Raw genomic sequence first — 13,618 nt, 5'->3', positions numbered from 1 at the left:
GCAGGTAAGAGAGAGAGAGGCAGGGAGATGCCAAAGTGGCCTGTGAAACAATCCAAGTGACAAGTAATGGAGTTTCAACTCCAGAAGTGAGAAGAGAGGAGGTGGGAAATGTGACAGGTTCATTCACTTAGTAAGGCATCTCCGTTGAGAGCTTTCTGTGGGCTGGGCACAGACCAGGGAGCTGAAAGATATGATGAAGGAAGAAATGCCCACGCTTGGCAGCTCTTCAGACATGAGGAATGAGCACTGTATGAGTTTCCTGGGGCTGGCATAACAAAGTGCCACCAACTGGGTGGCTTAAACAACAGAAATTTATTATCTCACTATTCTGGAGGCCAGAAGTCTGAGATCACGGTGATGGCAGGGCCATCCTTCCTCTGAACAGAGGTCGGGGAGGATCTGTACCAGGTCTCTCTCCTAGCTTCTGCCGGTTCCTTGGCTCGTGGCAGCGTAACTTCAGTCTTCACATGGCGTGCCCCTGTGTGTGTCTCCATGTACCCAAATTTCACCTTTTTATGAGGACACCAGCCATATTGGATTAGGATCCCAGCCTGCTCCACTATGACCTCATTTTAACTTAAGTAATTACATCTGCAATGACTTTATTTCAAAATAAGTTCACAGTCCAAGGTTCTGAGGCTTAGGACTTTGACATGTGAATTTTGGGGAGATGCAGCTCAACCAAAAACAGCTCCCAGAGCCTGGGATAAAGTGCGGTTCAGAGGAGTCCTCCTTCTCCCACATTCTGCCTCTGCCCATTGCACGGAGGGAGCTTCCACCCAAGCTTCCTCTGTCCTTCTGGTACCTCTTGTAGGCTCCTTGCTCAGCCCTCCCCTAAGGGGGTGAATTGTCCATTTGGGAGGGTCAGTGCCTACTCTTTTCATTCCTGTCCAGCATTCCTCCTCTCTGTCCCCACAGGGAACCACCCTCAGGGCCAGCACACTGCACACCCTCTTGCCCAAGCTCCTTGCCTGTGGGGATGACTAGGAAAGATCATTCTAGGGCTGTTCTACAGATCCAGCCACATCTCGTGTTCTTCAGAGGGTCACCTGAGTCGGTGTTTTGGGATCTGCTTTCAGGCTGAGAAGCTTCCATCAGACCTGACCCGGCAGGATGGAACATGCGGATTATCAAGGTTTACAAAAATATAGGTGATCAGTGCCCACTGACACCAATAGCACCATCAATGAAAAGCCATTAAGAAGAAAAGACATTTTTTTTAAACGAATTCACTTTACTACCTTAGTTTTACACAGTAAAAGAATATGAAATGCAGACTTGTCTAAATTCTCTTGCTGACTCTCTTGAAGACGATGTCGCCCAGTGTCATGGTCTGAAAGTCAGAAAAGAAATCGTGAAATGTTCATCTGCTGTTGAATTGTAAAAGATAACCAAGCCTACAAAATAGCCCCAGATATGCTAACATATAAAACAATTCATGGATTCCTCTGTTTTCTATAGGGCCAGAGGAAGGGTTGGCAATTTTTTCTAAAACCTCATGCTAAGTCTCTGTTACTTCACTTCCTCACTTGGAGAATTATCCTGCCTTTTACTGAATCCCTTTCTATATCAATGCCTGTGAGAACAAGACCATCCAAACAAGTCCAGTCCAATCCAATTTCTCGAAGGTTCATTGAGTGCCCACTAGGTACCAAACATGTGTTGAACACCAAGGACACATGTACGTGGTAACACTTAGGCACCCAGCCTGGAACATGGTAGGTTGTGCAGTTTTCCTCCTAAAGAGCTGTGAAGCACACAAAAACATCAGATTCATTGGATTCATCAGTTTTTGTGTTTTTGAGGGATGTTCCTTTCTCCCCACATCCCTCCCCCTTGCTGGTGGCAATGACGTGGGGTAATGTCATCAGGATTAAAAAGGAGCCCCTTAGCTCCAGCAGCAATGGAATGGAATGGAAAGATCCAGGTTTGAATTCTGGTTCTACAACTCATTAGGTGGGTGACCTTGGACAGGGTAATCCCTCAACCTGCCTCCCTCGCAGGAGACGAGAGGATTAGCAGAGATGAAGCATATCAAAGGATGTTGGTCAGGACCGAGTCCAGGACAGGCTCATCTCTCACTCCCTGCTGGTCCCTTTCTACTCGGCTGTGAATGTGCCAGGGTAGGGGTTGGGGACTGTGTGTTTCCTGATTGACTCACACTCTCCCTAGTTGAGGGATTTCTCCACTTGAAAAGGTTATGATGGACCCCTGGGGTGGTGTTCTGGCCTCTGTTACACCCTAAAGCACACCCTGGGGGCAAAGAAGAGCCCAGGGGACATAACTGCAGGAGAAACACTGCACTACTCACCCCCAAATCAAGGACAGGCCCTGGCCGACAGGCAGGCACCAAGGCTGATGTGGCACACACAACTGGAGTGTGCCAGACTGAAAGCTGCTGTAAAATTGCCATGAATATGATTCTCCTTACAAATGCCAAAAGGGCAAAGGCATTTGCTGAGCGCCCTGGGTTTGCAGGGCAGGTGGAGGACTCTGTGGCTTGTTGGTTAGTGCTGAGGCAGAAGGGGAGAGTTATAGCTACTAATACCGCAATCTCATAAAACAGAAAAGGCAATGAAAGAGCCCAACTTTTGGCCAAACAAAGCCTTCCTTGTGTGTGGGTGCTGCATCAGCGGGAAGGGCTGCTCCATGAATCAGAGGCCCACAGGAGAGAATGAATGGATTTCTGCCCTCCAGCCTGTGAGCGAGCCTTGGGGCTACATCCCAGCGGAGACCTCGAAAGGTGGGCTGGGCTATGGCTCTGCATGACCCTGGGGGTCGCCTCCTTCCGAGCACCTCTCTTACCCCATCTTATCTGGGTGTTAGTGAAGGAAGGGGAGAGGAGACAGGGGATGGCAATGAGGAGAGAAGGAAGTAGGGGAGGTTGGGGGGTTGACCCTGACCTGCAAAGTGGTGGTTGAAGGACAGCCTAAGAGAACTCAGGAGGAACCAGCTGGGGCCGCTGCCAGCACACGTGGGGCTTTTGGTGAATTAGAAAGGGTTGCCTCTTCCTCAAGATACTACACTTCTATCTGTTGGAAAACTACCCAAATATACTGCACTGGTTTTGTCAGAACAAGATGCCTTACTGGCATGCACTGCAAGATTGTAATAAGTATACAAATCTATACTGTCTATAGTGGGAGTAGCTCCCCCTAGGGTTGGGCCCTGTACAACCATGTATGGCAGCCCTGTGAGACAGACCCGGTTCACAGGAACCCTAGCTCTGCCATTTCCTGGCTGTTTGTTGCCTCAGTTTCCCCATTTAAAAAGTTCAGGTTGTTGGGAAGATCAGAGATAACGTGTGTAAACTGCCTGGGACATCACAGACCCTCAGTAAGTGGTAGCAGAGATTGACAACAGGAAAGGCAGCAGGAGGGCTGTTCCTCACCCTTCAGCACCTCCCCCCACCCCACCATCCTCCCTGCTCCAAGCACTGGGAGCCAAAAGCTCAGAGCACCAACTTACATTGGTGATTATATCACCCTTGAGTTCTGTCACAGACTTGATGCCTTTGATGGTTGACACCAGTTTATCACCTTCCATGTGAGTTATTGCCTGCAGGGGACAGAAGAGATAGCCTGTGAGGAGGAGTCTGGGGAGGGAGCAAGAGCCTTGCTAATGAAGCTGGCTCCCCTGCGTGGGTCTCTGCCTACAACAACCAAATGGCTCATCTTTGTATAATGCCAACACCCTAGTTCTCTGGCTCTAAACAGAGGTGAGGTGCATTTAAGAACTAAAGAGGGGCCAGCCCAGTGGCGCGGTGGTTAAGTTCACACATTCTGCTTTGACGGCCCTGGGTTTGCCAGTTCACATCCTGGGTGCAGACCTATGCACTCCTTGTCGGGACATGCTGTGGTAGGCGTCCCACATATAAAGTAGAGGAAGATGGGCATGGGTGTTAGCTCAGCACCAATCTTCCTCAGCAAAAAGAGGAGGATTGGCAGCAGATGTTAGCTCAGGACTAATCTTCCTCACAAACAGAAAACAAAAAAAACACAAAAAAAGCTAAAGAAAATGTCAGGGCTTCTTTTGTCAGCCTTTTAATTTATAGTATGTCATCTAGAAATCAGCATAGATACCTAAGTGGTCTCAAACACAAACACTAAAATACAATGGAGTAAAATCTCAATTCTCCAAGCTAACGGAGGGAGGTCGTAGCAAAATTCAAAATACTGGCCAGTTGGGAGAACACATCTCCTTGCTTTGGTATATATTATTCCTTCCAGTACATTTATCTTTCATATTATGGTCTCCTTTTCAAACTTTATGCATCTAGGAAGAGGTAACTGAAACCCAGCAGGGAGCAGAAGACACTGGCCAAGATTAAAAATTTGCCTCCAAAGTGGACAATTGGAAAAGGCCCATGGAAAACCCATGATGGCCTGCCCCTTACTATGGGCATATGGAGAGAATTTCCCTCCTAAAAAATTGATCACAGATTTCCCGATTGGTAATGTTATATCTGGAGGAGCAGAAATAGAGAGCGATCGGAAGAGGTAAAGAGTCCAACATGCTGAGCCCAACGCACGAAGTTGTCTGGAGGGGAGGAGTGAAGACGGCTGCTCAGTGACATGGGTTGGGCTAGGGTGTGTGGAGTTTCCAAGGGAGGAAGAGAGGCTCCTGGATTCTCAGCCCAGAGCACCCCTGGGCAGTCTGAGGAAAACAGGAGTGGCTTCCCTACGAGCTTCTTCCCTAAGAGCTGTCTTTGTCCCTGGGCCTGTCACCCTAGAAGTGGGTTCAGAGATAAGATATCCATGTTGGGGATTGTGAGGTGGGAGCTTTGAGGGAGGAAGTCCCGGGGCCAGCCTCCAGGGAAAGTTCTGGAAGCAGAGGGTGACTAGAGGGGGCACCTCCTACCTTGACCTTCTCCCCAGTAAAGGACTCCAGCTCAAACTCCTCCCCCAAAGTGAACTCGTGGTGGACCACTTTGGGCCCTGTGGTGATGGTGATCTTGAAGTGATTCCCATTGTGCACGATTTCCGAAGTCTCCTTGAGGTCCTTCCCCTTCTGGATGAGGTCATCGGACATACCTGGTGGAAACCATTTGAAGTTTAGAGACAGGCAGAGGTGGGAGTTGCAAGGTGGTGGTCAAAAGAGAAAGAGACGGGGGGTGGGGTGGGGATGCTGTGTTTCCCCAGAGGCCACAGGTAAGCACTGGAGTCCTGTGGGCAACATGGGCCTTGACCTCTGAAAGGAAGGTCAGTGGCCTAGCTTGGCCTGACCTGCTCTGCCCAACAAAGTTGTTTTATAACTTGCCAGTTGGTTTATAAAATAGACACTCCTCTGGCCCGAAGAACCTTTCCTCTGTGAGCACCCTAGCTCTCACTCTCTTGCTCACTCCTCTTCCTTCAGTGCCCAGAGACTTTGCTCTCTGAGTATAAGAATTCCGTCCTCCACACCCATGGGACCATACAGTTTATCTTCCAAGACAGGTCACTCCTGAGAGAGAAAGGGGGAGCTATTAATGATTATGCCAGGACAACATGCACACACCGGGACTGTGCCGGGCAAACCTCTGTCGTCAAGGCTCTTGAGGAAGATGTACCAGGAGTCCCTTACCCTGGGACAGGGCTTAAAAATGTCAGAGCATGTCCACGCTGTTACAGGAATTGAGGTTCATAAAAACCATGTGCATGACCTCAGAGGTGGAGGGTCCTGTTGCACAGGTGGGGGACGTGAGATGCAGAGATGTGGCGGGACTGGCCCTACAGGAGAAGAGCCAATCTCTCGGCGGGCCCCAAAGCTCCTCCTCTCTGCCTTTGCTGTCTTCCCCACCCTTCTCCTTCTTGGCACCCTTCCTTGTCACACTACCTCTTTGCTCACAAGGTTCCCTCTACTTGGAGCACAATCCCCTCCCCCAGTCCCCTAGTGGACACCTGTTCACCCTCCAGGACTCAGCCTAAGGCCCACCTTCACTACCACCAAGACGTCCCCCTGACTCCATGAGCGTCACATCCTCCTATAAGCGACTCTGAGGGGGAAGGGGGTTAAAATGGGGTCTTTGGGAAGCAGTGGCTGCTTTAAATCCCAACACAAACCCTTCTCACCTGCGTGAACTTGGTCAGGATTACTTAACCTTTCTAGGCCTCAATTGCCACAACTGTAAAATGGGAAAAATAATACTCAACTCAGAGGTTTTTGGTGAGGAGTCAATGGACATTGCATATCAAGGGCTTTGCACAGTGCTTGGCACTGAGTCGGCCCTCAGTACACATTAGGGAATCCTTTATTGCATTGCTTTCTTCTCTTTTTCTCTGGCTCATCGCTATCTGTCTCCCTAGCGTCTGTCCAGCACGGTGCCCAGCAGCTGGTTGGCCTTGAAGGAATGAATGAACTGAGTCACATAGCGAGGTACCAGCAGAGGTGGCTTCAATCCAGATCAGACCCTAGTTCAGAGCTCTCCCTTTATCTATGGGGCGGCCTTGTCCAGCGAGTATAGCACAAGCTGCAAGTGACCAAAAAAGTCAACAACACGTGCCTGGTCCATGTAGACCCCGAACTTATCCTCCAATCCCAACATCGAGACCCTGAATAACCATCATTTGCAGGTCAGACCCTCGCTGCCATGACCCCAAGCCTTGGCGCCCAGCCCAGCACTCACCGACTGCCTTCATGAAGGGCTCAAAGTTTTCCTGGCTCTGCAGTTGGTACTTGCCGGAGAAGTTCATGGTGGCGACGGGGCTCCCTCCACAGCTGATCTGCAGCTCTGCTAGCCCAGCTGCCCGGTGCGGACTGATTTATAGGGGGGCTCCTTCCCTTTCGAATATTGGCCAGAGGTCAGTAGCTGTTGACTCCTTTATGTCCAGGTTCAAACATTAACTCCTGAGAGCAATGGTCAACGATAAAAAAAACAGGATGGGCACAGCAGACGTTTGCTCTAGTTCAGCAAACATTGATGGGTGTCAATCAAGTTCAAAGCCTATGGCCCTGTAGCCTTGAAGGTGCTACTCTCCCATGAAATGTGTGTGCGTGTGCATACATGTCCACACACACACACATATACATATACATATATAGACATATATGTTCGTGTGTGCATATAGGTGTGTGTATCTAGATCTACATATAGACACAGAAAAATACTGAAGAATCCCTTTAAACTCAAAACCTCACCTTATTTACATAATCTTACGCTCTTTTCCCATCTTTATCATTACGCAAACTTAATTCTTACAAGGTTGTCATCAGCCCCTAGAGCTGTTTTTTTTGTATTCTGGAAATTCCTCCTTGATGATTATAGGCTCCTCCACAGTCAGATCAGTCTCCTTTCTGAAGTGTTACAGTGGAACATACTAAAGGCAGGGGTCAATCACTTAAACCAGCTGTGTGGAAACGAGGTGCACTTTATTAGGCAGAAACAAAGTAGGGTAAAGAAAGTAGGTAGTACCTGCTGGGCTAACCGAACCCGCCAGGGGCGCCCATGACTCCGTGCATGCATTCACGCTGCTCCGTCTCCCCTTCCTTCCCTTCCCCCCATATTCACCTCCTCTATGGATCCTCTGGGCTCTCAGAGCACTTTGCAAATATACTCGTCCCTCGATATAGCAGGCTATTCGTTCCAGAATCCCCCGTGGACGCCAAAATCCAAGGATGCTCAAGTCCCTTAGGTGGCCTTCAGTATCCACAGGGTGAACAAACCGCGGAACGTCCCTTGGTTGAACCCACAGATGCGAAACTTGCGGAAACGACTGTACCTACGTTCTAATTCCTACTGGGATTATTTCTCTATGTATTCTTTCTCATTGTACTTCTTGGTGTGCCTAATACCTGGCGCATAGTAGATGTCCAATTAATGATGGGTCAGCAAATAAAAGCCGTCCAAAGATAATGAGGCCACGGCTTGCCTTATTAAAGGAAAATAAGAGATATCGAGTAGTCAGGTTGGCAAACCCCTTCAAATCACTGAATCACTGGGGCTTGGCAGCAAGGAGATTGGGGTGTGTGTGTGTCTGTCTGTCTGTCTGTCAAACAGAGCTGCGACTTGGCTGAGAGTCCAGTGTGAGAGGATGTGAACAGGGCTGGCAATCTGTGACCCCAAGCCGGAGAGGCATCTACTCTCTCCCCATCCCTATCCATTTTTTCTCCTTCCTCTGCACCCCTGCTCTGCCATTCTAGCCTATGCCCGAGTTGATGGGAGATTCCAGACAGAGCTCTCTCTGTTTCCTGGATGGTTCCCTCCCCTGCCAGGGGATCCCATCTGTTCTTACCTGGAGCACAATCACCAAGATGCTCACTCACTCATCTGCCAAACAGGCAGTCCCCCGTCTCTGCGCCCTAGAACAGCTGGGCTGCTGGGGTGTCTGCTCTCGAAGCCTGGCAGCCCTCAGGTTCTGGTTGCGCATGAGGCAGGGGACATGTGTGTGGATGGGGGATCAAAGCCACGGGAGCATGGGGAGCTAGGACTGACACAGGCATGTGAGCCCACGGTGCTGGCACTCTATCATCACAATCTCCTCACACATACTCTCCAAAATCTCCAGAATTTAGAAAGGTGATCGAGAAAAGCACCTTAAAATTCCTCTCCTCCACCCACCTGCTCAATGCCGGAGCCCTTCTCCAGCATCCCTGACAGGTGGTGTTAGCATACACCCCGTCACAGAGAGATCACTACCTTCTGAGCAGCATGGGCAGAGAACACTGGTTGAATGTGCTGTCATGCAGATTCCGGCCCCAGTAAACCTTCCCCTCTAAGTGGAGCGGGGTGCTCTGCTCTGCCCTCCCTGCTCGGTCCTCCTCTGACAGTGCCCAAGACACAAAGCACGTTCCAGGCCATGGGCTGGGCCTGTCCTTGGAGAACGTTGAGCAGGCTTGAATGCTGAGAACTCACGGCCATTTTTAGTCACCACAAATGCCCTAGCATCTGAACAGGAGGAGGAAAACTGGCTCAAAGGACGATAGGCGCATCCACCGGCTCCTCTCCTCTTGTTTTGAACCTTGACTATGTACCTTTTAACATGTCTCATTGTGTTGCGGGGTCCATATTATATCCCAATCTCCTTCAGGTGGGACAATAATTTTTTATTTTCATATATGTAAGGTCGAGAAATATCCATTATCTCAAGAACTGGCATCAGAATTTCTCTTGGAGAGGAAACTGTGTGTGTGTGTGTGTGTGTATGAGTGTGTGTGTATGAGTGTGTGAGAAAGAGAGAGAGAGATAGAGTGAAATTGACTGGATAAGCTGCTTGGGAGAGTGAGTGAGACCCAAGATCTGAGTGTCAGCGAGGGCTGAGATGGCAAAGGAAGTGCTGCCATGCTGTGCGGGAGACCAGGAGAGGCCTGGTTGTGTCTTCTTTCTCCCTCCTAGCTGTCGAAGGAGAAGAAAGAGAGCAATGCACAAACAGAGAGGAGAGGGGCCAGGGAGAAGGTGTAGGGTGATGGGTCAAGACACCCCCAATGGCAGAGAGGCAGGAAGAGCTTCTAGGAGAGCTAATGTTGAATTTGAAGCTGCTCATTTGCTGCAAAGTGAATCCCCATGCATCCTTCTTTAATTCCCTCCCCAACTGCCTCAAATGCTTCAGTAAAATAGAAAAAAATATATAATACAGCAAAATGTAATACATGAATCAGTATGTGTGCCAGCGGTAGATGATGAAGGTCTGAGTTTCATTTCTGGATTGATGCGATGGGGCTGAGGCAGCATACCTAAAACAGAGTGTCCGTGGGGGTCCCCAGGATCCCCAGAGATCTTAGGGAGATTTGAAGGAATTCAAGATAACTTTATCCAAATCCTAGCTTACTGTGCAATCCCAGATGGCATCTGGGTTACGTAGGCTAATCCTCATGGGGTAATTGCTGGTGTGTCTGTCTCATGACTGTGCAGTAGGTGAGCCCAAGGCTAAATTCAAGTCATACCTGAGACCCCACCTACCCCAGCACATACCCTAAGAATTCTTCAAACACTTGTCAGGGAGCAAATCATTAAAAACTTCCTTAAACGGAGAGCACAGAAGCTTTGCAGTCTGAAACCAATGAACTAATCACCAAGGAAATGGCAATGATAAGGCCATTTACCAGCCCCCATCCCCAGCCATCAGGTGCTCTGTCTGGGAGGACCTACTTGCAGTGCCCTGGATGCACCATGCTCTCTCATGCAGCCACGGCCTGCCCAACATCCCTCCTCAGATAAAGGGATACCTGGCACATAAAGTCCACATCCAGACCCTCTCCCCTTGACTGCAGATGTCAAATGACACGCCCCACAGTGCTGATCTCTGGGATCTAAGGTGGAGAGTGGAGGAGGTCGTGAAAGTTTCTCCACAGGGCGTGGCAGCACCAATCCCAGAGGCCTCTCGGGAGCCTGGATCGGCTACGCCTTTTCTGGTGTCTGAGGAAGAGCAGCCCTGGGAGCCGACCCTCCTGCCCAGCCCTGTACTTCCTGCCTACGTGGTCCAGGCAGCACCCCGGCATGACTGACTCAGGCTGGTCAAGGGGCTGGCACAGACATTGAAAACCAGACAGCTCCAGCGTCAAGTGGACAGCCTGATAGATGGGAGAGGCAGGTAGACCGAGCTGACAAACACGAGGCGAGGACTTCCTCTGTCCCCCAGATCCCAGACAGGGAGATTCTTAGGCAACCCCCAATGGCCTCCTTTTGGCCAGATTTTGCGTGAGTGTGTGAGTCTTCAGGCCTCAGAGGTTGGTGGCCATTTCCAAATTTAACACCTGTAAGTAGTTTTCCAGAAAATCAAGAGAGGGTAATGACATCTCCTGCCCACAAGCTAAGTAAACACGAGAAGAGATAAGCTTAACTGCAATGACAAAGTTCAAGTGGCTTTCAAGAAAAAAAAAAGATTCCACTCCCTGGGCACAGCTTCTGATTTTTATCTACCCAGAGACTCCAGCCCCGCTCCAGCCCCCACTAGACTTCTCTTCTCATATTCCCTACTCAGATGAGCAGCATGGAGGTATGCGAGGCGAGGTGACATGCCTCTTGGTGGCCAGGATATGAGTGCCATTGATTTTAGGCCACGTACCTTTGCACTTGGATCTGAGCCCAGGATGTCTCTAGTGCCAGTCTGCCCGTTTCCTGGATGTTTCAGGAGGTGCCCTGTGAGCCCGTACTTCTGCTACAGGCCGGGCTGAGAAGAAGGGCTGGGTTTGAACCCAGCTCTTCTCAGGATCACCTGATGTGCGATCCTGGACAAATCCCTCAGCCTTATGAAGCTCCACTTTCTTATCTGTTAAATGGTCGCGACATTCTCTGCCTTGCGAAAGCGCTGTGTCAACAGTCAAGTCCCTCAGGAACGTGCAGCTCATATCAGAGGGAATCAGAGAACTTTGCATTTGCTTCTGTCAGGTGCTCAGGGCACCCCCCCCAGGACTAATTTTTCTGTTTATCTCCTGTTTTGGGGACAGGTTTCCCTCCCATCTCCCTGGGCCGGTGGGGAGGGTCTCCAGTCCCCCGTTTGCTATGGTGCAACTGTACTACCAGGCATCTCAGTTCCCACTTTGTATCTGTTGTGGGCCCGTGGCCTCGTCTCCTGCTCCTGAGGGGCATGAAAACCCACACTCCTGGCCATCCAGGTCAATTTCCCGGCAACCATCCCGGTGCCCCAGCCCCAGCTCATTGCTTACTGCTCTGACTCTGTTCCCTCTGTGTTCCTGGCATCTGAGGACTTTTTTCTTTCTTTCTTTCTTTCTTTCTTTCTTTCTTTCTTTCTTTCTTTCTTTCTTTCTTTCTTTCTTTCTTTCTTTCCTTCTTTCTTTCTTTCCTTCTTTCTTTCTTTCTTTCTTTCTTTCTTTCTTTCTTTCTTTCTTTCTTTCTTTCTTCCTTCCTTCCTTCCTTCCTTCCTTCCTTCCTTCCTTCCTTCCTTCCTTCCTTCCTTCCTTCCTTCCTTCCTTCCTTCTCTTCCTTCCTTCCTTCCTTTCTCTCTCTCTCTCTCTCTCTCTCTCTCTCTCTCTCTTTCTTTCTTTCTTTCTGTCTCTCTCTCTTTCTCTTTCTTTCTTTCTTTCTTCCTCAGCTGTATACCTGAAAACCTGCTACGGTTCAACCTGCACATTCTAGTCATGTGGAAGGAAGAGTTTTCATCAGTTCAGATGGCCATGTCACAGATCCTGGAAATCTTGTGTTTTTATTATGTGCGGCTTTAAATCCTTTTGGTGGGATTTCAGGATGTACATCCTTCAACAAAAAATTTTGAATACATTCTTAAGCCATGTTTTTCATATGCCTATTCTGTCGGTTCTCAGAGACAGAATTCCTTAAAGAAATTCCTTCGAGAATGCCCCTGTATCGACTGTCCAGTACCTAGAACGGGACCTGCCTTCAAACCGTTCAACATCCTTAGTGTTTTCAGAGGTCTGCCTGCTAGCAGAACCCACCGAGGGGCGAAAGTGCAAATATGTCAAATGAAAATTATGGGCAGTGGTTTGCACCGTAGAAGGTATCACACTACACAGACTCCACAAACAAACGTATTTAGCAAAATTTCCCTTTACACAATAACTTTTTGGAATCTCCTTGTTGTATAAGTAAGACTTTCCTATGATCTACTGTAGGGCCCCCACTGAGTCCTCCTTGACTGGACACGGTAGAGTGGAAAATCCTGAGGATTATGTGACAGGCAGTGGAGATCATTTGAGGCCTGATGTAGTCAAGAAGGAACTCAAAACTTATCTGCAAAGCTGGTTCATATTGTGGCTGTAAAAGCTACTAGTGTTTGCTTGTCCCGTGTCCCTGTGTCCTTGTGTCCCTTGCCCTATGAGGGTTGAAAGCGGGTCCAGTCGTCTGCAAGGTCAGCCTGACCCTTCAAGAGAAATTCTTCCAAGCAATCTTTGGCCTACTTGCCTTCCCCACCCTGCCACCCTGCCTCTTACTGCCTTTAGAGTCATCAGCCCTTCAGAGTCAGGACGGCCACTCTGCTGACACCCCGCAAGGCTCGGCTCCACGGTTCCCCTCCATACAGCCCTCCTGAGGTCTCTGCCCTCTCTGCTCCCCTAGACCAACGTCCCCAAAGGCGGTTTCTATTCTATTCCATTGCTTTTATTGTATCAATAGCGATAAAATAACAGCTTCCATTAATTGGACACTAAGTAGGTGCTTTCTCTGTACTATCTCATTGACTTCTCCAAATAATACTATAAGGTAAGCATTATTATCCCCATTTTTCAAATCAGAAAGCTAAGGTATAAAGAGGTTTGTCACTGCCTCCAGCTACCCAAATAGGAAGTTTCCAGATGGGAACGTGAAACCAGGCTCTTGGACTCTGAGGCTTATTTTTTTTTACTTTGATTGTTTCCATATTATAATTTTTAAACGGATACCTTGGTTACTGTCTTGAAAATTCTTCTAAACCGGAGCTTAGCAAAGCACTTTCCATGGAGTACATACCCAGAAAATGTGGCCAGGACAATAGTCCAGGAGTTATTGACCTCTTGCGTACTCATGGTTGGGTTACTCTTGGTTCAGAAATGTCCTATTACTCTAGGCCAAATAACCCGATAGTCCATGTGGATAAAGAGAGATCACAGAGCTATGAAAGATCTGATATGCTGGTGCTCAGTAGAGGAGGAGTGCAGAGCATATTTTACTGAATTCTAGTTCTTACCTTGTGAAATTCATGCTGGTGTCACATTTTGAAACCACAAAGGAACTCACTGTCTACCAGGGAGC

General features: G+C 48.9%; 1 protein-coding gene across 1 annotated transcript; it reads right to left on the bottom strand.

Moving 5' to 3' along the window:
- Positions 1 to 1,213: 1,213 nt before the first annotated feature.
- FABP1 (fatty acid binding protein 1) lies at positions 1,214 to 11,176 on the bottom strand. The gene is made up of 5 exons (XM_008518652.2): positions 10,980 to 11,176; positions 6,605 to 6,825; positions 4,861 to 5,033; positions 3,469 to 3,558; positions 1,214 to 1,333 (listed from the first exon to the last, which is right to left on the bottom strand). The coding sequence occupies exons 2-5, from the start codon at positions 6,669 to 6,671 to the stop codon at positions 1,283 to 1,285; spliced, it is 381 nt and encodes a 126-aa protein (XP_008516874.1). The 5' UTR covers positions 6,672 to 6,825; positions 10,980 to 11,176; the 3' UTR covers positions 1,214 to 1,282.
- Between the last annotated feature and the right edge of the window lie 2,442 nt (positions 11,177 to 13,618).

This window comes from Equus przewalskii, chromosome 14 (assembly GCF_037783145.1).
Source record: "Equus przewalskii isolate Varuska chromosome 14, EquPr2, whole genome shotgun sequence".
Lineage (NCBI taxonomy): Eukaryota > Metazoa > Chordata > Mammalia > Perissodactyla > Equidae > Equus > Equus przewalskii.
This window is presented reverse-complemented; position numbering and strand designations above follow the sequence as displayed.

Coding starts and splice junctions, on each gene's coding strand:
- FABP1 (XM_008518652.2), bottom strand. CDS start 6,671: ATGAACTTCTCCGGCAAGTACCAACTGCAGAGCCAGGAAAACTTTGAG. Junction 5,034..6,604: donor GCCCTTCATGAAGGCAGTCG/GTGAGTGCTGGG, acceptor GGTTTCCACCAG/GTATGTCCGATGACCTCATC. Junction 1,334..3,468: donor AGGGTGATATAATCACCAAT/GTAAGTTGGTGC, acceptor TCTGACTTTCAG/ACCATGACACTGGGCGACAT.